This window comes from Lutjanus erythropterus, chromosome 3 (assembly GCF_056507025.1).
Source record: "Lutjanus erythropterus isolate fLutEry1 chromosome 3, fLutEry1.hap2, whole genome shotgun sequence".
In the NCBI taxonomy this organism is placed as follows: Eukaryota; Metazoa; Chordata; class Actinopteri; order Lutjaniformes; family Lutjanidae; genus Lutjanus; species Lutjanus erythropterus.
Genome location: NC_139319.1, coordinates 13,009,614 through 13,036,557, shown reverse-complemented (window position 1 = coordinate 13,036,557; position 26,944 = coordinate 13,009,614). Strand labels below are relative to the sequence as shown.

Sequence of the window (26,944 nt, the reverse complement as noted above, 5' to 3'; positions counted from 1 at the left end):
TGGCCATTCGAACATTCAAAATTAGATTTAAATAAATTGCATGAATGTAAAACTTCGCTTGGCTGTTTTACCTTTTTCTTCCTTTAAAATAAGTCCACACAGCCGACATTGCTGTTGCAATTCACATTTCTGTGATAGTTTAAGCAAAAGGCTCAGATCAGATTATACTTTTTTTTTTTTTTTCCAAAATTCTGATCCAGTGATTTTGTCCAGTATTGGACAGATACTGATACTGAGTTTCAGATCCATCGCTACTTGGGCAGTTTGCCTTTATCTAAGAAAATTTTCACCAAAACATTCCAGGAACCAGAAGAGCTAAACTTAATATGACAAGACCCTTTGTGTATTCCTGTTAAGGCAAATAATACTGATGATAGGTGGCAAATAAATAACACAGAGGAAAGCTGAAAGCAGCATGTTCTGCCATTTTTGCATGAAAAATGACTTTTGATCGATTATTAAAATAAATTGTCAATCAGCTAATCGATTAGTGGACTAACTGTTGCAGCTCTTTTTATCTGCTTCTCTATGGGTGAGAGTTTGAGGTCCATTATGAGAAATATGTCAAGACATGTTGTGTGGGTTAAACAGACCTTTGTTAACAGCAGCTGTATTGATATGAAATAGATGGTTAAACACAGGTGGTTCCAATAATGTTTACGAAGGTCCTGTTCAGTTTAGTGTTGCAGAGACTTTCCACTGAGCCAACATGCCCAACAGCAGCACCCTGACTCAGTTTTCAGCATAATTAGTATCATTGATAACACCTGTGTTTACTCGACTTTGTCATGTCAAAATGGCTGCTGTGAAAAAGACCTATTGTGGTAACAGAGTTTCATTGTTTCATCAAGATAAGCATTACCTACATTTCAAAATAAAATCACTGTAGTTTGTTTATTTAAATGACACTTTATGATCAGAATTTTACGAGGGAAACTGTGGCCGAAGCTGGTTTCTACAGGCTGTTGGTTTGTTCATGGTGCCAACTACAAAATGGTTATTGGTTGCAGTAATCATTCAAGTTAAAACGAGGCTCCAGCAGTCTGAGTTATCTTCCAAGGTTACAAACGTTTTTGGTACAGAATTCTTTCTATGTGCGTTTGCACAGACAGCACTGTCTTGCTGAGCTGCGGTGGGGGGATAATAACAAAAAATACACACTTGGTTTGCTAATGCCTCATATTAGCTTTGGCTAAGCTTAAAAATTGTAGCAGAGTGAGGACGGTGGATTTGTGTCACCTCGCACTTTCATCAGAATCACATTAGAAAGAGATCTCACGGCCAGAACCAGACCAACAACCGTTCCAGAGTACTACACACGTGTTCATGTGAGTATTGTTTTAAGACAGACTTAATGAAATGTGAATATATCCTTTGATGATTGTGGACAGTGTGCCTGAGTCACACTGAGTTCTTTAACCAGATGGAAAAAGGGAGGATGTGAGGATGAGGGGGAGAAGCTGAAGTAGGCAGGGAGGGGGGGGGGGGGGGGGGGGGCGGGCGGAGGGGACAGTGGTGGGAGTGTCACTTTCCAAAAGGCTTACACATGGCCTGATATCAGACCACTGTAAGACCACCGGGGACGGGTGTGTGTGTGTGTGTGTGTGTGTGTGTGTCAGAGAAAGCTCCAGAGAATAGGACTGGGAGGGAGGCAGACAAAGCTGCCCTAAGCTCTCTGGGCACTCAGGCTGATATTAAACACAGGTTTTTAGGTATTTGAGTGTAGAGTATCGGGTGTGTAATCAGAGTGAGTGAAACTGCGACTCTGTGCTGTGGTGTGACTGTGTTACTATAATTCAGAGAATCAACAAGCGAGGATTGAATTTATGTGATGACTTCACCTGTATACACCTGAACTACTTGCTGCTACATGAATTGTATTGGATTGTGTGACAGCGAGCATCGTGAAAATTGTATCGACCTCATCAGAGCTCCGTACTGGCGATCTTAGCGGGGCAGACAGTTTGTACTTGAACTGTACTTAAGCGCAAATGAATCTGAGCCGGAAACAGCCTTGAAAACAACAATAACAGGACATCATTCAGAAAAACACCCTTGTGGTTCTGTACACTCTGGCTCCATATGCATTTCTTTTTTATTCTGATAAAGTTTCAGCAACACTTTTTTTTTCCTGTGTTCAAATCAATTCGCAGTGATGAGCACCTCAACACTATCTGTTTCTCTTCTAAACTATATAGAGCAGGCATGTACAAACTATTCCATGAAGGGCCGTGTAGCTGCAGGTTTTCATTCCTACGAAGCCGGAGCACACCAGGCTCTACTCATTTAATCAACTGATTTCAGTCTTCAAACAGCTGATTAGTCGAGTCAGGTGTGCTGTCAGTTGATTGGAGTGAAACTTTGTGGAATAGTCTGGACACGCCTGATTGTTAGTGTCGCCATTTCTGACTCAAACCAAGGAAATTCAGTGTCCTAAAGGGAGAACACAGCACTTTTCATATGGATGTCCAGCGTTGATGGTAAATGTAGCTGAGCCTCTGATGCTCACTCCCATGTTCCCATGTATCATAACCCTATCCTAACAGCTATCACTGCAGCTACTGCTACACCCAACATAGCATTACATGAGAAAAGAATGATCTAGCAGAGCATGCCTCAGAGGCAGGGACTAGAAATCCAAGCTGAAATAGCCTGTAGTCCAGTGGCATCAATGGATGCAAGAAAAACACATGCTGACACAAGGAGACTTTGGCTTCATTGGTCAGTGCAGCAGAACTACTTAATTTATTGCTTTCTGCATGAAAAGTGCAGAATTTTCTCTTTAACTTGTATTTAATCTCAGTAGTTAAACTTGACACTGACATTCACACCTGGAAGCTGCTATAGTACAGCCAAGGCCTGATTTGTTGGCGACTGAGTTCCACTGGATCATTTGGGGCTTAAAGGCCTTCCTACATTGCAGCTTAGCCATAGTAATGAGGGAGGAGCGAGTGCTGTTCTTTCACTTTACCTGCTCAGATTTGTGTCATTTCTTATTTAGTTTATTTATTTAGTTAGTTTACTTCATCTTTTTTTCTTGAGGATTTTATAAATGACAAATGCCAAAAAGGGCAAAACAAAAACTGACATCTTTTTAGTGGCAAGTCCCTCTTGTGTTGCAGACATGCAGATAATATGTGTGAAAGAAAATATAATTTGTGAAAAATATGTGGAAAAATATCTCACACCCACATGGACATCTAACTCGCTAACCAAAACAACACTATTCAACATGGCTGCCTCCCACCCAGAGTTCAGCACTCTTGAATAAACAGACACTACACTAAACTATCAGACTTTACTTGCTTTGTGTTGGATCTGTCTGCAGATAATACAGACTTGGGAAAAGATAGAAAAACAAGACCCAAGATCTGATGCAAGTCATGTCAAAAACTTTGAAGAAAGTTCTTTATGAAGAATCACAACAAATGCACGTTGATTACAAACACGCACACTAAACTTATTCCAGTGACACTTCATATGAGGAGGAATATCAAAATTGACTTTTAATGATGACACACATTTTTAGGGATGATGACGACATTGTTAGTGATTCTTCTGCTGAGTGTGAGTGTGACAGGTGTTTTTCTCTTAACTTCCAGCTGTGTTCTGGGGCGACATCGCTTTAGACGAGGAGGACCTGCGCATGTTCCAGATCGACAGGACGATAGACCTCACACAGCACACCCACATGCACACACACTCCCGGCAGGGGCACACATCTGGTAAGTGGACTGGACGTCTCACTCTCACTCAGTAATCATCATGTAAAGCTCTCTCTCATGTTTCCTCTGAAACTCTCTGATTATCCATCGACTGCAGAGTAAAGCAGCTTCAATAGGAAGGAAGTCGACAGAGGCCACCTGAGGATATCAGCATTTATTGTGTATTGTTTGTGTTTTGATTCTTGGCTCTCGTGTGTGTCAGGTGGCCTGGAGGAACATGAAATTTCTAAGAAGAGAGGATCTTTATATCTGCTGCTGGAGAGAATACGTAGGTTTGGTTTAGGTAAGGACCCCAACCTTTTACACACACTCTAATTTATGCCAGCAAAGACACGGTTTAAATGGCTGAACTGGTATTTTTTCAGCCAATAAATCACAAATCCAACATACTTTACCTTACTGCAGACGCACCACAATAGCATCCAAAATCTTCTGGGAGGCCACTGGTTTTAATCCAGTATGCAAACCAACTTTTCCTCAGAGAATTGAAGCTTGCATCAGACTTCTAAAACCCAGCTGTCTGAGCAACTTGGAATGCTCCACCAAGGAGATTTTTGTGGTCGTCGCTTGCCACTAAGGGCCGTCCACGAGAACGATAACTACAACAATAACTATAATGATAATGATGTGAGAATCCAGTTCCACATCAGCAACATTTCCAGTTCCATATTCCAGCTGTGTTGGCAGCTTAGGGAAATGGATACTGACGACCTGTTACTGCTGTAGTTTGCACAGAAAAATAAAAATAAATCATAAACATAAGAATCCAACACTCTGTTAAGGGAATTTTATTTGTACTTTCATAAGAGTCAACATCAGTTTGATGGTATCCTGGTGAATGTCAAAGACGACATGACTAGGGACCAAATTAACTGTTTGCAGGATGTTTCAGGTAAAATTATGTTTTTATTTGGGATTTACATCCTAATATTGCATTATATAAGCATTTAATAAGTTGTAGGGTAAACCCTGTAAAGTTTGATTGACTGCCTGTATTTCTATCGTTCATCAAATCGCTCTGAATGTGATCCCAATTACGCTGATCGCCACTGTCGTTAACTATATAGCGGTGGTGCGGACTCTGCCATCCACAGTTTTTAAAACAATATATTTATAGTTATCGTTATAGTTATCATTTTGTTGTTTGCAGCTCTTAACCATGCAAACTTCGACAAAAAGGAGAAAAAATGTCGGCTGTGACAGATGACAACCTCAAGCCAGTTTCATGTATCTGAAAAAAAATGTATTGATCATGCTCTAACAACTAAAATTCACTACACACATGCACACACACAAACACATGCATTTTTTAGGCAAGTCTAAAAGGTCTCTAAAAGGTCTTAAATTTAACCGGATGAATCCCGCAGAAACCCTGTCTCTGGTCTTTCCAAGTGGATAAAGTTGAACGACAGCCCACACTCTACTGAATCACAATCAGATCCAGAACTAATGAATGTTTGAGTTACCTTTTTTAAACACAACTCAGCTAACTCAGTATACGCTATAAACCCTAAATTAAATGCTTAATAAAACAGTGTATTGCAGAGCTATATCTGTCTCAGTTTATTACCCTCTAAAGTGAGAACAATCTCTGAAAGGTCACGTATAATAAGAAACAGTCTGATCTAATAATCTCAGAGCTAATTTATGAGCTGATGTAGTAATAATAATAACAGACCAGTAATTTATTCTGTTTGAACACTCACAACTTGAACAAGAACGTGTGGTTAAGATAGATTTGATTGTTTTTCTCTCCTCGCTCTGTTAGACTATCTCCCCAAGAACTCCAGCAAGGGAGCTGCCAGTCCCAAGAGCCAAACTGGGAAAGGTGGGAAGACTGGGAACGTCGTAAAGAGCCGTATTCCCCGAGCGGCCACATCCCGAGCTGAGAGGATATGGCCCGGAGGAGTCATTCCCTATGTCATCGGAGGAAACTTTACTGGTAAGCAGTTGGACTGGACCGCTGCCTGCACCGCTCAACAGTAAAACACACAGTGACGTGTGATTGTTTAAACGTAGGATGTGAAATGTGTGTGTTTCAGGTAGTCAGAGGGCCATGTTCAAGCAGGCGATGCGTCACTGGGAGAAACAGACGTGCGTAACGTTCATTGAGAAGACAGATGAGGAGAGCTACATCGTGTTCACCTACAGACCCTGCGGGTGAGCTTGGTGAATCCCTGTGTGTATGCGTGTGAGTGTGTATGTGTGTTGCTAGAGTTCAGTGGTGACCTTGTCACAGCGAGAGACGATACGGTCACTCAACAATGGCTCCGCTTTCCTTCCTGTCCTGCTCCTGTTTCCCCATCCCACCAAGCACACTGCGCAGTCTAAGTTTTTGTACGTTCGTGCAGTTTTTTTGTTCATACTCTGCAGAAGTGCATTGTTCTGTTGAGTGGCAGCACGGTGGGGTCATAGTGTGTTTGTACAGTGGTGGGGCTGTAAGATGTTTAAGAGTGGCTGAAATCAGGATGCATGATGGGCTTATCTCTCCAAGTTGCTGCTGTGCAGATGGTTGAGAGAGAAGCATGTGCAAGGTATTTGATGGGGATGATATAATATACACAATATGGATTTTTTTCAGCCAATATTAATAACTAAAGATGTCATATTTTTGTATTTGGAAAATAAGTTCATATAACATATAGCTTGAGCAAAGATGTTTTAATATTCCACAGCTCTGACCGAACCAGATCTAACTGACAGCACTATTACAACAAAAACAGAGAACAGTTCTGACTCTTCAGAACTATTACTACTTGTCAAATACATTTTGGCTTTTACAGAGCATTTTGCCTAAGAATTAAAATCAATTCCTTTGACATAATCTGTCAAATCAGGTATTATTATAGCTGATATTTATCAGCTTTAATTTGATTGTTGGAATTAGAAATAGTGATACAGTTTTGGGCCCAGATATTTGTTGTGCATCCATAAGTTGATAAATCGATTAATTGACTGGCAGAAAATGAACCAACAGAAATTGTGATAATTGATTATTTAAAGTCATTTATCAAGCAGAAAACAGACGTACTATTAGCTGTGCTGTATTAGAGAGTCAATCTGAAGACGTCACCATGAGTTCTGGAAACTTTCTATATTCATTTTTCATTATTTTCATGCAGCTGACCATTAAAAATGTTTTGACACCAACACTACGTAGAGCTTATGCAGGCTGTTAGTATATACAAAATTGAATGAATATGAGCATGTAATATGTATATTTATGAATTCTCATCTTTAAGATTTTTAGGTCACTTAAATACAAATGTAAATAATAATGTATGTACAATGCTGATACAATTGAAACCTTAAAACGTGGTGTTAAATGGTGTCATCAAACAGTTTAATAAATCCATGAAAACCGTGTGTCCGTACTCGCCAAAAGTGTCAAAAATAGCCCATTTGTTCTGAGTTTGGTGTATCAGATGGTGGGGGTTAAAAGGTTAAATCAATTAATTGAATCTAATCGAATTAAACTGATATTTCATCACCGCTTGACATGAAATATTCAGTACTTTTTATGACTGTATCATGTCCTATCAAATGTCTTTTTCCATGTACATTCCTGCAGTTTAGCCTGACAAATTTGATATCTTTGGAAAACTTTGAGATCTTAACTGTAAGTGAACAGAACTGAGTATCAAACTTCAGTGCTGTTTCATGACTGAAATGTAGCACCAAAAATTTGTAGTCTTGTTTATTAGATCTTAATTTAAATCATAATTTAATTTAGTTTAGTCAGGATCAAGTTCTTGTTTGAGTGTGTGCGTTAAGACAACATTTAACATTTGAGAAGTCTGATTTCTTCTTTTAAATGTACAAAAAGGTTTTGTATAAAAACATCTTTATTTTTCTCAAATAAGATACCAAAAATAGTATAATTTAGCAGAAACTTAAGTGTTATATCGTATGGCTGCGAAGTGTAGAAAAAAACACCTACATCTAAATTCTTCTGTAGACTGAACAGTAATAAACCCTTTTCACAGCAGCCATTTTGACATGAAACAGTCGAATAATTACAGGTGTTACTGATGATAGTAATCGAGGTTCCTTCTCATACAGTTCAAACAGATTCAGGGTGCTGCTATTGTGCATGTGGGTTCACTGGAAAGGCTCTGCTACACTAAATAAACCAGGACCTTCATTAAAAAGGTCTATAGTAATAACCTGCACAATGTGTCTTTGCTCTCACAATATTTGATGTCTGATGATGATATATGAGGATCAAAATATTTTACTTTTATAGTGATTAATAACAGTTGATGCAGAAGAGCCTGAAAAGGTACATTTTGAAATATAATTTATTTTTAAATGAGATGAGTGACGGATCTGCGTGTTAACTGATGATGCCACTTGTCTCGTGTCCTGTGATAGGCTGGTAGCATCAGAGATTAGACACTTTAATCTGATGTATAAATACCCCAGAGCTTGGATGTGCAGCGTGTGTGTGGCACAGAGAGGAAGAGATGATGAGAGCAATGCAGACAAACAGAAAGTAATGTTTTATAAAAAAAAAAAAAAAGAACTACAGTACCTTTCTGTCAGTAGCTGTGTGAGTGAAATAGTTGTACTGATACCAGAGCTGCAAATGCTGGAAGAAAAGACTCTATCTACTCCACTGACTCCTGATCCTTACCCTGCAATCAGCTCGCTGGATAACTTTAATCAGATTTGTTAGCCTGGCACGGATGTCTCGGCTAACCAGAAAAAAAGAATGAGTGTGTGTGTGTGTGTGTTTGTGTGTTCTGTGAGCAGCGATATGTGAATTCTCACAGCTTATTCACATCGGGTTATGAAACTGCAGCGTTATCGGAGTGTTGTGTATGTAAATAAATCCTGCCTTTACTCCTCTGGTGGACGTAGTACGGAGCAGGAAATCCTGAAAAGACCTTGTGTGTGTGTGTGTGTGTGTGTGTGTGTGTGTTTGTGTGTGTGTGTGTATTTTCATACTACACTGCTGATGCTTTTTCCATTGCCACATGTGTAGTAAAAAATCATCCGCCTATTTCCCTGCTATCAACTTCCTACTAATCCTTATTAGGTGTTGTTCCTATGTGGGTCGTCGTGGCAACGGGCCCCAGGCTATCTCCATAGGCAAGAACTGTGACAAGTTTGGCATCGTGGTGCACGAATTGGGTCACGTTATTGGCTTCTGGCATGAGCACACGCGGCCTGACCGTGACGATCATGTGACGATCATCCGGGATAACATCCAACCAGGTGAGACTCGGTACCCAAAATGCACCTGGGTCTCTATTAGAATCATTCAGGTTTGTTTGCAGCTGGGGGCAAGTCAGGACGTTTATGGACTGTGTGTGTGTGTGTGTGTATTTTCAAATTCACACTCATGTCCAGCCCTGTGTGAGTGTGAATGAGACTTTTAATGACTGTGAAGTCACCTCAAGTCTTTTTTTCCGCCCACACTCTCCTCTGCACGACAGAGCAATCTGACAGGTGTTAAATCAAATGACAGCAGTGTGTCAGAGCTCACCTGAAGTTTTTATTTAGAAACATATCAGAGCTACAAATACGCTGCTCTTTGGACTTGGAAGTCTTTTAGTAAATGCCCCTAAAGTGCCTGTCTTCTCAGATTTAATCATTTAATTTTCATTTTGTGTGTCATTACACTGTCATCACCATGAATGAGTCTATGAATGTTTATGACTGTTGTCATTAAATCATTCAACCAATTTTGTCATTTTTAATGCAAAGTTGACATTGTTTTAGATGTCTTTGTTATGACAACTCAATATTAATTAAGCCAATAATATATTTGTTATAACAACTAGACAAACATGAAGGAGTTTTTTATAAATGTTTTTGGTTGTTGTCATTAAGTGTCATTTGGTCAATTATGTCATTCAAAGTTGACGTTTTTTGAGCTATGTTTGTTATGACAACTTGACATTAACCAGGCCAATAATTTCTTTGTTATGGCAGCTTGGCATTAACCAAGACAACTTATAATGACTTATTATAATATTATAATATTATAATTACACATTTATAATGGTCTTATGATGGCCCACATTTAAACGAACAACATACGACAGTTCAATGTAATGTTCAAACATAAAGTGTAACTGTTTCTTTAAGTCTGATAATGTCAGGTTGTCATAACAAAGACACTGACAGGTTATGCTGTGTTGGTCGGTGTCCAGTTGTTATAACAAAGACATTTTGTTCTTGCGTGATGTCAAGTTCTCATAACACGACAGACATCTCAAACAATGTCATCTTAGCATTGAAAATTGCATAACTGACAGAAAGACATTCATACAGAGTCCTCTCTGTTCATGACAGATGTCATGACATGGTTATGACAGTGTAATGACAGCCTTATGCACACTCCCTTAAAGAAAGTGTTGTAGAAAATGTTTTTGTGTGTTTATTGTAGCACACTAAATGGTTACTAAATGGTTTTTGATGTGTAATAAAACTAAACTGTCTAAGGCTACTGTCCTTGTTGTGTGCGTGTGTGTGTGTGTGTGTGTGTGTGTGTGTGTGTGTGTGTGTGTGTGTGTGTGTGTGAATGTGTGTGTTGTTCACAGGCCAGGAGTATAACTTCCTCAAGATGGAGCCAGGGGAGGTCAACTCTCTCGGGGAGCCATATGATTTTGATAGCATCATGCACTACGCCAGGAACACCTTCTCACGGTAACCAGCGGCATGAATGTCTTCTTCTTCTTGACTTGTGTTGAATTTACAAAACAGGTCAGACGCGTGACCTGACAGAACAGATGTTTCTCAACTTTTTCAACCTTTGTGAATGTTTCTCTATGTTGAAGTTGTTGATGTTCAGAGTTGTGGGGTGGAGCTGATAACAGCGAAACGACTTTCATCACCCGGGGCAAGTAAAGGCTCAGTGCAACATGTTAAAAATCAATATAGAAAAGGTCCAGCTGATCCTTTTCCTGGTCAAAGAGTGAATTAAAACCTACAAACATGTTTGACATTAACAGTATTGATCATTATTATTGCTGAGCTGTGCACAAACAGCATCGTACTACTACTAAGTGACCAACAAGCTGTACAAACAAAACAGAGCAGGTATTTTAGCCAGAGACAGTAGTTAAGAGGACACAGTTTGCCCTCCTTGTATCCTGCCCACAGCATTTGACAACACTTGACAAATTCAAGGTCAGACAGAACATGTAAGTATGTATAAACTGCATAAGAGACATTTTTCACAGCAGCCATGTTTACATGAAATAGTAGGGTAAACAGAGGTGTTAATAAAGATATTAATTAAAGTTCTGTTACATTCAGGTCAAACAGAGTCAGGGTGCTGCTATTGTGCATGTTGGCTCTGCTACACTAAATGCAACATGACCTTAATTAGTATCATTGTTACCATCTGTGTACCCTTATATTTCATAACTGCTGTGAAAATTGTCTGCATGTTAATATTTTTAATGTAGCTGGAATACGGGAAATACTACGAATGCTAAAGTTATTAGCAGTTTCCCATTTTTTTTGGCCTGTGACTCATTAGAACAATCTTCTTCTGACACCATGACACATGTTGTTTTCCAGTTCTAACCAGTTAATTTTTTATATATATATATATTTATTGACTATATCTGTCATTTTATATCCTAACAATGTATCAAATGACCAAGTGAACGCAGTTGCTCATGGTGATGAACCCTCAGATTATTACCCGAACCTGCAGCTCCCCTTGACTTTATGGAGCTGAATAAAGAGTTTCAGCTCATTACTGCTCTGGTTCACGCTGCGCTCTCATGGTGTAATTTTTGGATGCAGCAGGCAGCTGTTTTCAGTGAAAAAGCTCTAAAATCCCACTGCACTCGACCTGCTCAGCACCACACAACAAATAGCCACACTTGGTGACTAGCTGGTGAACACAGTGGACCATTTAGCAGCTGAAGGGTCAGATATTACCCACAGGAGCAGGTGGAGACCAAAACAGAGCTAAAAGATTCTTCACACTTACATTCATCAGGTGACCAGACACACCTGACTTCAAATGCATGAAAATGTTGCTCCATAACTGCTGGATGTGTAAATAAGCAAGTGTTGTGTTCACAAGCTTTTTCCACTGCCCCAGTTGGCCAAAAAATCAGTAATTTTAGATTTAAGTAGTTTTGAGACACCCGAAGAGCTAAAATTATCCAATATTTCTCAAAAAAAGCAAAAGCAAAAACATATTTTGTCATTTTGAGAATCTCACAACCTACTAGACTTATCCTGCAAACCGTAGTGGAGGGATGTGGACTCTCAGGTCAGACACGGATCAGTTTTAGTGTCTGAGTTCTTATCAGACTTTCACATTCACAGCTATAGCACACTTACTTTGTGGGAAATTGGAAATAATCACTCACTTGTGCAGTAAAACTAATGGAAACTTCTCAGCATCATCTCTTCCCATGTTTTAGACCCCACCACCATCTGAAATCAGCCAGTTATTTGGCAGCGAGAGCCGTCACGGGTTCACTGTACATGCTTTCCATGTGAGGATACATTTTAATCTCTGCCATACCTACTCTCATAACCCCTCCTATTCCCCTCTCAGCTCCAACTTACCCGTTAGAAGAAAACACAAAACACAACATTGGTGAGGCGATTAGTATTTGAATGGAGGTCATATTGCTCTTAGATCACAAGTTAGATTACACTGTTTTGAAGTGTGTTGAAATCTTTTATTTAATTTCCTTGAAATCAGAGCATGATGTGTGTTGAATCAATCTCTCTTTTCCTCCCTGAAGGGGGATGTTCCTCGACACCATCCTTCCATCTAGAGATGAAAATGGGGTCCGGCCTGCTATTGGTCAGCGGACCAGGCTCAGTAAAGGAGACATTGCACAGGCAAGGAAGCTGTATAGATGTCCAGGTACTGATATATTTACTATAAGACCACAGTATGTATGAATGTGTTTGTGTGTGTGTGTGTCCGTGTGTGATTGTGAGTATGTGTTTATCTAGTATCTTTGGCGTAAAATTTTCCCGCCCGTTGTCCACTCTCCGAGGCACAGAGGTGAAGTTGAGTAATTTGTTTTTCCATGTGTTTCTCTGTTTTCGGATCTCAAACACGTCACACACTCTCCTCCCATAATTTCTTGCGCACACCCGTGCTGTTTTGGCGTCCCTGCGGTCCCTGTTGTACAGTTCTGACGTGATCTGGATCTGCTCTCAAGCAGGAGTTGTACAGAAATGTCACTAAAGGTTTACGATTGCAAATGCTGCCATTCTTCTTTTGGCCCACACTCACACTCACGCTCACGTCCCCAAGACAAGTTCACACTTTAGGTCATCACATGATGTACTGCATCTGAGACAAGAAACTTAGTTTTGTGATTTTTAGAGCGAGACAAGGGATGCTCAGGGAGAGATAGCAGGTCAAGGGTATATGCCACAGAGTTGTAGTATACATCATCTGAAAGCTGGTAATATTATAGTAATATTAATTTAAGCATTTTGTGTCAAGTTTTTCTAGTCGTAAATCTGTAATAAACACTGTGTTTCAGGTAGGCCTCTTCAGATTTTGAAAGTTTAGACTGTATGAGGGCTTAGGACATTGTGATTGAAGTATATGATGGCCATTCCCATGGTCTATTTTTTGACATAAGGTGTTGCAGCATTTTTGTGCAGTTTTTGCATTGATTCAGTACAATTTATTACCCTGATTTAGTGCACAATTTAACAAATTTTCACTGTAAAAAATGGTCAAAAATCCCTTTGAAAGACCGCATAAAGACTCCAAGATCTTGAGAAACACCTCAGACAAATATTTGTGTGATTTGGCAAAAAAAAAAACCAGCATGATTTTTGGTCCAAACCTGCATAGGATTTGCAGACCGTAGATATCAGAGAGTACAGAAGGAAGTCAGCAAACGTGACTAAACATAACATGAATAAAACTTGGTTACGGTTATGTTATATGACAGATAGACCCCTATCGACAGAAAAAACATATGCAAATACACAAAACACAATCAAATACAGAAAACCTTATCACCAATCTGACAACATGTGCGCAGCATTTAGAAAAAAATGCTGTCAAGTGAGAAAAAACAAACCAAATAGAGAATATAGAATCATGCTGCTAGTTTCCAGGGGACACTAAAAAGTGATGAACATGACTAGGACTGGCTTACTCTAACTTTAAATTTGAACCCGATATAGCCTCTGAAAGCGAGCCAGTCGGGGACATGGATGTCCCCACGGAGTTGAGGGGATTCACCAAAATCTCCGTTTCATTGTGTTTTATGTGTCTGTATTTCTTCATTTTGACTCATTTTATTCTGTTATTTTAACATTTATCTGAGAATTTGCAAGTATGACTGTTATTTTATTTGTTAATATTAATAACTCCATATATATTACAGTATATATGTTACTCAGCTAAATCATATTAGAGTGAGAACGAGACTGTGTTAGTGTGTCCCAGCTGGAAATAGATACAACTTCAACCTTATAAGGTCATATTGAGTGATACCATATTCACTGACAGATGAACAGAGCCCCAGGGCATTGTGGGGGGAAAACAGCATGCATGATGGAATAGGAGGGGCACATTTGGCTAACCTCCTTTTCAAGAGGGAGCGACGGCATTAAACTCAGAATGTAGAATAAAGAGAGGAATATCGTCTGATAATTCTCCCAGAATTCCCACCCAGCTGTAACAGTTTTTACTTTTTTGTCTTCATCGTGATAAATTTAGAGTCTGTCGCTCTCGTTCCCTTACAGAAAATGACTCTGCTGCTGGGGAATGTTTAATTCTGCTTAATGGCGATGACGAGGCTTAATGATTGTGGTCGGACCTCACATGTATACTGATGCACGCAAGAATACAAACACGCATGCTGCCGCTTCCAACATGCAAAAGTAAAATAAGCCAAAGACAACATGAAACACGAGTTTGTTTGGGGGGTAATTTTAATTCCTTTACTGGTTTCTGAATCAGAAATTCACGTCTAACAGTTTCCATATGCACACATCAGATATTATAGACATTAAGTCTGGCAGACAGAGAGTGTACGAGACTGTTGTTTTGACAAAACTGACTGGAGTGTATTTATTTTGTCGAATTGGCAGTAAAAGATTGAGAATGATAATAGATATGAGGCCATGTGGTCTTTAGTAATGGACTGATCGCAAGTATCGGTACACAGCTGAAAGGATTATGCAGGACTCACCACAAAAATGTAACTCCATCTGTGTGCGTGTGTGTGTGTGTGCGTGCGTGTGTGTGTGTGTGTGTTGCAGCATGTGGAGAGACGCTCCAAGATTCAACGGGCAACTTCTCGTCTCCTGGTTACCCCAACGGATACCCGTCATACACACACTGTGTCTGGAGAATATCTGTAACACCCGGAGAAAAGGTGAGCGCACACACACACACAGACACAGACACACAGACACAGACACACACACACACACACACACACACACACATTAGAGCATCCTGCAGTGCAGTGAATGTAATAACAATAAGAGACTGCTGACAGAGTGACTGTATATTAATTATATCCTAACGCTACAGGTTCCACCCTCTTCCTCTTTTCTGCCGCTCCATCTGTGCAAACATCCGTATTAAATATATTCAACTTTTATTTTTGCTCCTCAAGATTGTTCTGAACTTCACCACCATGGACCTGTATAAAAGCAGTCTGTGTTGGTACGACTACATCGAGGTTCGGGATGGATACTGGAGGAAAGCTCCACTGCTCGGTAAGATCAGGGCACAGTCAGCCAGGGGTGAGCTGAAGGAGGGCCAGAGGGGCACTGGTTAGCCTTTAATGAACTGACGTGACATTTTTGCCTTTTCTTATTTTCTTGTTCCTTAATAAGCATTTTCATTCTGCTGAAATCTTGCACTGAAATCACCTCAAAAGCTGCAGTAGGCAACACAATGCAAAACCTTCCACCTCTCTCTCTGCTACTGAATGTCGAGGTTGTCAACCATTGTAACTAACAAGCAAATTAACTGTTTATAATTGTCTGACTCAAAGATAAGAAAGCCACATATAACCTGGATGACCTGTGTCTGTATAGAGTCACTGTGATTGGCTAGTTATGTGCTAGCTTTCCCTGATTGGTTGTTTGAGGTATATTTAAAAAACTAAATACAAAGAGACAGGCGCTCACAAGAACCCTTCATTACAATATTGTTAGTGACATGCAATGGTCGAAATGATGTAGTTTGACCAAAATTATAATGAAATAATATTGTTTACTGTGGCTTCAAAGAATTAAGACTGCTGTGACTGTAAGTTATGGTTGCCCTGAAAGCTAAACACACTGCAACTTAATAAATTACATGCAAAAAGACAAACCACAAGCAAATACAGAGATACTTCAAGAGGGACAGATGACAGTGGAAACTGTTTCCAGGGAACACTGAAAAGGGATGACTTTTGAAGGCTGGGACTGCCGCGGTTTGTGACTCATGAAGTTGCTGAAGGTGGTGAGGACAACAAGCATGTCACAACTGTTCATCATCTTTTTAGTGTCCCCCTCCTGCATTGGGTTGTGTTTCCTCACACTGCAGCATTTTTTCTAAACGCTGTGCAGGTGTTGTCAGACTGACAATAGCAAAATATTAATCCGATATCACATAAAATGCATCTGAATGTTTAATGCAATATTCTGCCAGATAACGCTGCATGGCAGCAAAGCATTATCCAGGACAAGGAAAAGTTCTTTGACAGGTGATTCTGTTAAGACTCACCTAAATGCTTTGAATCTGTGAATCTTCTACCGTTACCATTGATGACCAAATCAGTATTCAAGTGCTGGAAGGAGACATTGCATCAGCTGCACTGAAAAAGAATGAAAATACTGATAGACTAAGAAATGGAGCTCTTGTATCCTATTTAATTAGCCTCAAAACCTGTACACATAAAAAACATATTTTTATATTTGTGTACGAGATGTGTAGTGTGCAGAATAGCATTTTTGATTCATGCATGAAAGTGTGGTCCAGCAAGCGTGGGGCTGTGACTGACAACTTTTGATAATTCAGAGACGGGAATTGACCAGTGGCTGATGTCTCCCCTCCTGTCGTTGTCTTTTATTAAACTCATAAATAATGGCTGCATGTTCGAGGAAAGTATGGTAGCCTCCCCAAAGCTTTGAATATTTGTGGGTAATTGACAGTGAAGCTTCAAAGCCCTCAAAGTGGTCTTTGGGACACAGAAATGATTGAGGAGGCTGTGTATTTAAATGCACAGCTACTGTCAGCCTGAGCGTGACTCTAAACACGCTGTCAGGTTTGAGTGTTATGTTTTTCTGAGATAATTCACATCACATTTCATAGACTATATTTCACCAACAATTTCTGGACAACACAAGTTCTGATTCTCACAGGGTTTGTTTTTATGTGTGTGTGTGTTTTTAACAGGCAGGTTTTGTGGAGATAAAGTTCCTGATGTCTTGGTCTCCACTGACAGCAGGATGTGGATTGAGTTCCGCAGCAGCAGCAACTGGGTGGGAAAAGGCTTCGCTGCCGTTTATGAAGGTAACTCCTCTGTCGTAGAAACAAACAGATAATGAAAGAAATACAGTGGAACTTCTAGAATTAATACATACACATATTAATGTATCCTGTCTCTGTCTGTCTGTCTCTGTCTCTGTCCTGTGCAGCGATCTGTGGCGGGGAGATCACAAAGGACTCAGGACAGATTCAGTCTCCCAACTATCCTGATGACTACAGACCCTCCAAAGAGTGTGTGTGGAGGATCACCGTGTCCGAGGGATACAACGTCGGGCTCAGCTTCCAGGCCTTCGAGGTGACTCACTCCTTATGTGTGTGTGTGTGTGTGCGCTCATGTTTGTGTGTGTGTTTCTTGCCCCTCGGTGTGTGTGTGTTTGTGTGCTCAGGAATGTCTGGGTCAAATTTCACGCTCGTATAGCTGCTAGGAAGTTAATAACGATGATGGTGTGTGTGTGTGTGTTTGAGTGAGTGTACACTGACCCACAGCAGGCAGTTGAGGATTAGTTTTGCAGTTTAATGCTGTAAAAATGTCAGTGTGCTAAATGGCTCACTCTGTCTCCAGTGTGACCTCACACAGGTAAGGTCAAAGTTCACCTTCACACAGGAGCTAAGATCAGTTACACCAGCCTCAGACATTCTATGCTGTTCTACTCTATTCTGCTCTGCTCTATTCTATTCTATTCTATTCTATTCTATTCTATTCTATTCTATTCTGCTCTGTTCTGTTCTGTTCCATTCTGATATATTCTATTCTGCTCTACGCTCTTATTTTCTGTCCTTTTCTATGATGTTCTGTTCTATTGCGCTCTGTTCAACTCCATTCTATTCTGATGTTTCTGATTCTGTTCTGTTCTACTATACGATATTCTGTTCTATTCCATTATGTTCTGTCCTGTCCTGTTCTATTCAACTCTGTTCTGTTCTGTTCTGTTTTTTTTCTGTGATGTTCTGTTCTGTTATTTTCTATTCTGTTATTTATTCAGTGTTGTGTATCTCATTGTGTTCCTACATGATTGTTTTTGCAGATCGAGAGGCACGACAGCTGCGCTTACGACTACCTGGAGGTCCGAGACGGCCCCCTGGAGACGAGCCCTCTGATTGGTCGGTTCTGTGGCTACGACAAACCTGAGGATGTGCGCTCCACCTCGCACACACTGTGGATGAAGTTTGTCTCAGACGGAACAGTCAACAAGGCCGGCTTTGCTGCTAACTTTTTCAAAGGTGTGTGTGCGTGTGCATGATTGTGTTTCTCACATGGCTTTTAACCAAAACATTCTTCATTTGTGTGTGTAAATGTTCTCTGACGTGTGTGTTTTTCAGAGGAGGATGAGTGTGCCAAGCCAGACAATGGTGGATGTGAACAGAGGTGTGTAAACACTCTCGGCAGCTTCAAGTGTGCCTGTGACCCGGGCTATGAACTAGCTCCAGACAAGAAGAGCTGTGAAGGTAACTGTGTGTGTGTGTGTGTGTGAGAGAGAGAGAGAGAGTGTGTGTGTCTGGAATGCTGCATTCATGTTTGTATGTGCATTCCTTTGCAGGCCTCTGTGTGTTTCTGTAGGATATGAGTCTAAGTCATCACAAAAAACACATCCGAGCAGCCTCCATCAACAGGAAAAAACATCTCTGCGACACAAAGCCACATGCCTCGCTGTTCCAATGCCACAAATGCTGTGAAAGTCCTTTAATCCCACGAAATAAATTAACTACCCGTAATGACCCACATACTGAAACAACTGAACAAACCACTTCTGACACAGAGAGGGAGAAACAGCTTTGCTAGTGAAATATCCAAACTGTGGTTTAGCTGTACATCTTTGAAGAGCAGTTGTTTTTTGGCATCCACAGTGAATTAATGTGTGGGAAAATGATGTAGAAAATGGATTTTCAAAGTATCAATCTGTGTGTTCAATTACAGTGACATTTGGGCTCATTTTTTGTACAACATTTCATCATGTCCACCTCAACAAGGAAAAATTATTGGAGAAATGCTTGTTCGCAAGAGCTGAACAAGGTCGAGTATAACAATAAGTGAGTTGTTGTTTGAGGAAAACCTGTGAGTGAACTCCACAGGTGTTTCTTCAGTGACTTGTTTTGGGTCACGTTACATACTTCCCCTTGAAATGAACAAACATCAGTACAGATGACTTTTCCTTTGAGCTGAATCTGGCTTCTCTGTGACAAATATTCCCTGTGGCATCATCAGCAGAAGCAGAATCTGCAGCAGACAACAGACCTGTTTGTCGTCCACATTCCATCCACAAGTACCTCATATCTGAACTATAACCCTCCTGACTAATATCAATGCTGTAAACAACTGTGGTCATCAAAAATGTGGCATTGCCACAACCAACCAGCTCTATTTCTTTACATATCAGGAAAATGACATAACAATACATATTTTTTCCTCTTACCTGAATGCTGTTTATCCATCTCGATTGTTTTGGTGTGAGTTGCAGAGATTTTGGAGATACTGGCCTAAGAGATGTCTGCCTTCTCTCCAATATAATGTGACTAGATGACACTTGGATTGTGGTACTTAAAGTGCCAAAAACAATATCTCCTTTCAGAAATCATGACCTAGTTAGTCTAGATCATCTTTGATCATGCAGCCTGAAGTATATGACCTGGACTTTGCTGCACACTGGAGACAGACAGGTATATCCTCGTTATGTTCATCCCTCACCCCTGTCTTGTCTCCTGCTTTATCTCCTTGCAGTTTTCATGCATTAAGGTGCATTCAGTTTGATCTGGGAAGTCAGAATTTTCCAAGCTCCTTGTTGGGAAATTCTCAAATTCTTTTAAGTTGTTGTTAATAACTATAATTATAGCCATTCAAATCTTCCAAAAATAAGAATACCCAGTGTCCCTGGTAGGACAAAGTTCTATTTAAAATAAAAAAAAACAAACAAACAAACAGAAGAAATGAAGGTGAAATAGTTAATTTCACTGCTGAGCACCCTTTAGTTTTATTATATTCAAGAGAAGTCAGACATCTCTACGGCTGATATTTCCAAAAGTCAACAACTCTCACCAAAACAACTTAGATGGATAAATAGCACTACATTTTAGAGGAAAATTATGGATTTTGGGGTGAAATGTTCCTTTAACTAAATCATCTCCAAACTATAACCCTTGTGATCAGATTAAATTCATACAACTGTGTTTGTTTATCAAAAATGTGGCAGTAAAATCTCGTCATTCCACAAAACCAGCCACTCAAACATGAGAGCTCTGTTTCTTTACGTGTTTGTAAAACTGAGGATTTGAGGGGTTCCAGTTGGTGCAGCCTGGAATGCAGTGATTCAAAACTTTAAAAAGCTACCGAAATTGTCGAAACAACTGACTAAGCATTGACCGGGTTCTCCACCACACGCTAATGTAAAGTGCGGTTTGGCTGGGTCAAGGGAATCCCACTTTCATCACGATGTTAAAATAAAACAGATCAAAATTCCTACTTAATATATGCAGCTCCGTCCTTGCGGCTTGTAAAGCATGTAAACACATGTGTATAATTTCCGAGGCATGTATGTTTCTGTGTCTGAACTGTTTGTGTGTTTCCAGCGGCATGTGGCGGTCTCCTCTCCAAGCTGAACGGGACCATCAGCACTCCTGGTTGGCCCAAAGAGTATCCGCCCAACAAGAACTGCGTGTGGCAGGTGGTCGCTCCCACTCAGTACCGCATCTCCATGCAGTTTGAGGCCTTTGAGCTGGAGGGAAATGAGGTGAGTAACTGTGTCTCATAATGAAAGGAGAAGGGAGATGCTGACTTTAGTATTCACTTTGAGCTTGTGTATTAAAAGAGCTTTATTTGTGTGTTTAGGTGTGTAAATACGACTACGTGGAGGTGCGGAGCGGCCTCTCATCCGACTCTAAGCTGCATGGTAAATACTGCGGCACAGAGGTCCCTGAAGTCATCACGTCTCAATACAACAACATGAGGATCGAGTTCAAGTCCGACAATACTGTTTCCAAGAAAGGCTTCAAGGCTCACTTCTTCTCAGGTAAGACATGTGTGTTACATCTCTGTGTTTGTTTGTGTGTGTAAGTGTGTGTGTGTGTTTCAGGGGTGGGCAGAGCTGTGTATTTTGCTTGGAACAAATTGAATGTACAGATGATCAACAAAGAAGTTAATTTTGCTGCAGAAGCAATTTGAGAAGCTTCTTCTATGAGAACTTTAAAGTCAAGATTAAATGAAAAATGGCTGTTTAATCCTATTAGATCACACACATAGTTATACTGTGCACATATTTTAACAATGTATGTTAAATAAATACAAAATATATATTTCTTTGTACCAATCACAATCAATCATGAACCAATCATATTTCATTTCTCAAATACAAAATCTGACGTGTTTATGTAGGCTTGAACCAACCTTTTTCAACCAATAATATCATGACATCCACCCAGAGAGCTAATTCTGAGTTTCCAATTGGAAATTTTAACTGGAACACCCACTGAAGTTGGATCTCTGACTCAGAAAGTTGGACGAGCCTCACTTACCCTGATGTCAGAATCCAAGACGGCCACCCTGTGCATTAAAAAAGCTGTAGTGTAGACCCTCTTATAGTTTGTAATGGAAGTATGGTGGACTGCAACATCTTGTCAATGGGCGCTGAGCACATGAGCAGTTTTAATTGTGTCCTCAGTCCAGTCAACATGTTAAATAGCTTGCAGCCACAGACACCGCCATTTCCTCTGAAACAGTTATGATCCTGTCATAATCCTCTGCATCTTCAGTCGACCAGTGGAATATTGATTCTCTCAACTGTACATGCAACAACTAGACATTTGGGTGATGACTGGGGGAGACCGATTGTTCCGTTACTGAAATGTGCATGCAGCTTTTTGATTACGTCGGCTGTAAAAGAGTCTATAGACTGTTTATTAGCACCTCTGTCTGTACTTGTGTCTCATTCGTGCACACAGTACAGTGTAAGTTCCATATGTGGACATGTTGTACGTGCAAAATACTGCGAAATGCGTTGTTATCTGCAGGACTTCATGACTTGTTTACTGGAGCACCACCAGCTCAGTTATTGTCAGCTCTAACGTCCAGCTTCTGAGGTTATTAATGGAATGCAGCGTGAAATTTAAGACACCGACACCCCCTTTTCAATGTTCGAATCAAATTCCTCTTAGCTATATGTCATGGCTGCCTGTCCTGTTTCACTCAGAAATATGTTACAACGCAGAAGCAGAATACTCTCAAGATGCTGTTTCTTCTGGACTTTAATTTCCCTGATGATCCTGATGAAGCCAACATGATGATGATGATGATAAAGTTGTTCTGTATACTGTAAGTGTTGGCTGAAATGTTTCCCCTCTCCATGCAACTTGGAAGTAGATTAAGTTGTACCAGAAACCCAGACGTCGCTTCTGCGATACTTTAATTTCAGCATGAAATTGGCTGACAACTGGAATTCATTGTTTTTGACATAAATCTAAGCTGCTGCCATCTGCGGTGCAAACTTTGACATTTTTTTGTAATAACTCACTCAGTGCTGTGCTGTTGTTTAACATTCAGCCACAGAATTTCTTCATTGGGCTGCAACCAAGTTTGCAGGGCTGAAGATTTACCTGCAGACTATTTCAACAACACTGATATTTGATCAACCTGCAACAGATCCCCAAAATAATTTTTGCATGCAGTAGCCAATATTGTGTTAATTTGTGTTTTTGATGATTCAATTGTGGTAATTAATTATACCTACTTAGCATAAGTACTTTTACTCATATACTGCATTAATATACAATTCTGAGCTATCAAAACACTAAATTCACTACCTGCAATCAAAGTATTTCCATTTTGTCCTACTTTATATTTCTACTCTGCGAGAATTCAGAGGGAAATTTTTAGTTTTTGCTCCACCGCATTTATTTGACAGCTGTTGTTACTAGTTATTTTTCAAATGAAGGTTTTACATTCACACAAAACATATAATCCATTTATCAAATACAGTTAGTCGAAGATTTAAACAGCGGTTTTTATCATGTCTCAGATGTCTGCGAGTTGTTGATGGGACTTTTCCCCTCTAAACTTTCTGATGGTTTCATTTAAATACCTCGAATCTCAAAAGAGATTGAATTATCCATTATTTTACTAAAAAGCAAATAATAGATAAAAAAAATCAAAAATATTAATAGAAATTTGTGTAGCAGAACTTTGATTTTCCTTATTTCCTCTCCAATTAATCAACCCATCAGATTTAGCCTGTGACTCTTTAGACTGGTATTTTGGCATCCGGTGGACTAAACTACAGAACTTCGCTGTATCAAGCTGGCTCAACTGACCGCTACTAACACATTGTTTCATCAATAAATATAGTAAAGTATAATTTACAGAAGAAATATTTTTACTTTTGGTACTTTAAGTACATTTTGATTATGATATTTATGCACGTTTTCTTCAGTAAGATTTTAAATGAATGACTTTTACTTGTAAATTGTGGTATTGGTACTTTTACTCAAGTAAAAGATCTCAGTACTTCTTCCACCACTGTGTATAATGTCTTTAGCAGCTACTGTGTGGTTAAAATGGTTAACTTTAAACAAATGAAACACTTAAGGTTAGGGGAAAAGATTGTGGTTACATTTGAAAAACAGGTAAAGCCAACTGTTCTGCCCACCTTCTCTGTGTGATCATTTGTGTGTGTGTCCGCTTGCATGTTGTTAAGTATTTGTGAAAATATCCATATGTGTGTGCATATATCCCCGTGTTTTTCTGCTTGTGTGTACATGTGTTGTGTCCGTCTGTCTGTCGCGCTGTCTCCTGTCTCCTGAGCCTCCATCAGCTCTCAGGCCTCCTGCACCCACCCTGCGCTCTGCCCTCTCTCCCTCAGACAGGCTGGCTCTGTGTCAAGAGCGTATGTTTGTGTTTGAGTCATGCCAGGACATAAAACGCGGCCGCTCTCCCGCTCGTGGCCACGTCAACAACAAGCTGGCGTCCTCGTCAAAGGTCAGAGGTAACATGACCTCTCAGTCTCTGATTGGCTCAGGTCTACTGTGTGATGACAGAATGGATGGATCCTGCTTTAATCACAAGGATCTTTATTAAATCCATTCTTCTCCAGAGGGAAACATGTGTTTGTCCCAGTTCCATGTTATATACAAATACTTCTGAATATCAACTACAGATGATAATGCAGTATCGTATAATAATGTTATACAATAACATTAATTCAGCAGGATAATTATGTCATGATATGCTTTTCAGTAGTCTAAATTCCATGCAAAGGGAAAATTAAAAACAAAAAGAAATGGCATAGCCAGGCTGTCTTTGCATAAAACCCCAGTCAGACATGATGTATAGACAGACATGACTTTATTTGTAACCAAGGTTTTCTTCATCAGGCTCTGTATTCTCATAAAATAAAGTGTTTAGTGCATCATTTGACTCTTCCTCCCAAAAACTGACCTTTTGTATGCTGCCTGTTTCAGTCAGGCGGAAAAGGTTGTTATAACGGAGAGATATGAAGAATTAAAAAAAAATATTCCAGCAAAAAGCAACACTTAAAAGAGGAAAGCTGGCAGAACATTGCGGAAAAAGGTGTAATAAATTTTAGTTAGTAAATTAATATTTATTTTTTACCGCTCAGTTCACTCCGCCATTTATTTCTAACATGACAGCTGCACTTTAGAGGTCTAAAGCAATAAACCTGACACAGGCTTTTTAAAACATGATACAGAATTGCATTTATTTGACACTGTCTCATAATCAAGGAAATACATGGAAATCACTCTAGACTTTGGCTAAATCAGAATAAAATTAATTTTATTGAATTAATATGATAAATACCAATGGACTAATCAATTTTCTAATTGGTGTTCTATGAGCTGCAATAGCAGCAGTGTAAAATGGACTTTGCAGCAAGCAGGATCAAACAGACATTTTGCTCTCCTGTTTGGGGACGTTACTAACAGATTTCCATATACAGTGTCTTCCCTCTGCTGAGAATCATTTATACTGTAAATAATATTGTCAGGAAAATAATTAGTTAAAGAGTGGAGATTTAATCTGAAACTTAACCGACAGAGCCTCTTCTGGAGCAGGTCATGTGTTTCCCATAAGTTACCATGGCGATCTAGCTATGTTAAAATAGAGCCACCTTCTTAACATTAAAAACTTTAGACTCAGCAGACCTCACTAATGTTAATTTTGCTTCATAGTGGAGCCCTCTGTAATGGTCTCATGTAAACAGTAGAACACAGTTCATTAGTTTGAAATACAAGTTTCCTTTTATTATTTACAGTTGGCACTTAAGCAGTGAATGTACTCTACTAGTTGTAGTAAAAGTGAAAATAACTTCAGGAAGCTGCAGTCAGTTTCAAATTTGGAAACCTCCCAAACTGAAAATTAATTACTTTTTTATTGTTTTTTTTTCTGTCCCATAAATGTCACAACTGCCCACCATTTGATTAAATTTTAAATTAACCTAATTTAATTCAATGAAGCTTAATTTGATTAGTATGGAATTGGGACACCACTATGATTCCCCAGCAAAAACACAACAAATATCCCCTCGTCACTGTTGCAGGGATGATTTTGTTGGATATTAACATTAGATCATAACAATTGTAGGAAGTTGTCCTGATGAAAAGATCCAAATTTCTCTTTACTTACTTTAAAATTAACAGTAACTGAAAGGGAAACTGATCCAAAAGGCAACTTCAGTTTAACATTTTGGCCTTTTTCCTCCTAATTCAGAGGAAGCAAAGCTGTCAACTCGACGAGCACTTCTAAAACTACCTGCAAAACATCTGGGACACGTAGTTAGACGGCTCAGTGGAACATGATTTCATAGAGAAATTACTTACTCGGATAGAGATAATATGTGTGTGTGTGTGTGTGTGTGTGTGTATTAAACGCTGCTGTGTGAGTTGCTCTGCTATTGTCAGAAGCTTCCAGGGATAGCTTTTGGTTGGCAAAGATCCAGCAGCTTTAGGGAGGTCCCTACGGCCTCCCACACACTACTAATCCATGTGAGTGTGCGTGTGCGTGTGTGTGTGCGTGTGGACATTGTGTGCTTGACCTGAAGAAAGCTACAATGAACACTGTGTAGCATCAACTGCAAAGCTTCTTAGCCTGTGATAGGGTGAGACTGAGCCCACAATAGCACCGTAATACCACATCAGACACAGACAAACTCACACACACACACACACACACACACACAGAGAGAGAGAGAGAGAGAGAGAGAGAGAGAGAGGAGGATTTAGTGGTTTCATTAAAAGCAGATCTAGTTTGATTCACCAGCTCTTGAGTTGAGGTGAGACTGGGCGTCTGTGTCTAATCTCACATCTCTTTATAGGAATCTGTCTCTTACTCACACTCACACTCACAAACACACACACACACACTGTTCTCTGTCTCCCACACACTCGCTGTACATGCTCCGTCTTCCTGTGCGGTCATCTGTAAATCTCCACCTCTCGGCTCCTGTCTCTGACACCATCACTGTTGTTGTCAACGTGGCAGCCCCCCCTCAACACACACATTCACACACACATAGCGAGGCTTCCCTGCTCCTTCCACCTCCACCCTGAGAACTGCGTTGAGCTTCACTAAAGGAGCCTTTGTCATCACCCAGCCATACTGACTGAGAAGCTGTGTGCTGAGAAGAAGCCACAAATTAAAGGATGAGGCAGAGACAATGAGCGAGAAGTGAGAAAACAACTCAGCTGTGTTGGTCTATTCTTTTGTTTTTTTTTTAAGTCTACAGGCATTTAGACCTTTTAACCTCTTAACAAGCAGCGGCCT

The 26,944-nt window shown here is 39.9% G+C and overlaps 1 protein-coding gene across 3 annotated transcripts in view; it reads left to right on the top strand.

The window, feature by feature from the left end:
* Positions 1–26,944, top strand: part of tll1 (tolloid-like 1) — a 77,852-nt gene that overhangs the window by 29,498 nt on the left and 21,410 nt on the right. For 2 of the 3 annotated variants that reach the window (XM_084715081.1, XM_084715080.1), the window contains exons 2-16: positions 3,603–3,725; positions 3,928–4,008; positions 5,494–5,667; positions 5,768–5,885; positions 8,767–8,945; positions 10,277–10,382; positions 12,455–12,579; positions 14,955–15,070; positions 15,317–15,419; positions 17,092–17,208; positions 17,334–17,479; positions 18,210–18,405; positions 18,505–18,630; positions 20,746–20,906; positions 21,005–21,185. In XM_084715081.1, the coding sequence (XP_084571207.1) occupies positions 3,603–3,725; positions 3,928–4,008; positions 5,494–5,667; positions 5,768–5,885; positions 8,767–8,945; positions 10,277–10,382; positions 12,455–12,579; positions 14,955–15,070; positions 15,317–15,419; positions 17,092–17,208; positions 17,334–17,479; positions 18,210–18,405; positions 18,505–18,630; positions 20,746–20,906; positions 21,005–21,185 (2,052 nt within the window). Of the gene's footprint in view, positions 1–3,602; positions 3,726–3,927; positions 4,009–5,493; positions 5,668–5,767; positions 5,886–8,766; positions 8,946–10,276; positions 10,383–12,454; positions 12,580–14,954; positions 15,071–15,316; positions 15,420–17,091; positions 17,209–17,333; positions 17,480–18,209; positions 18,406–18,504; positions 18,631–20,745; positions 20,907–21,004; positions 21,186–24,026; positions 24,150–26,944 lie in introns of all 3 variants that reach the window. The other variant, XM_084715079.1, reaches the window with a different exon arrangement.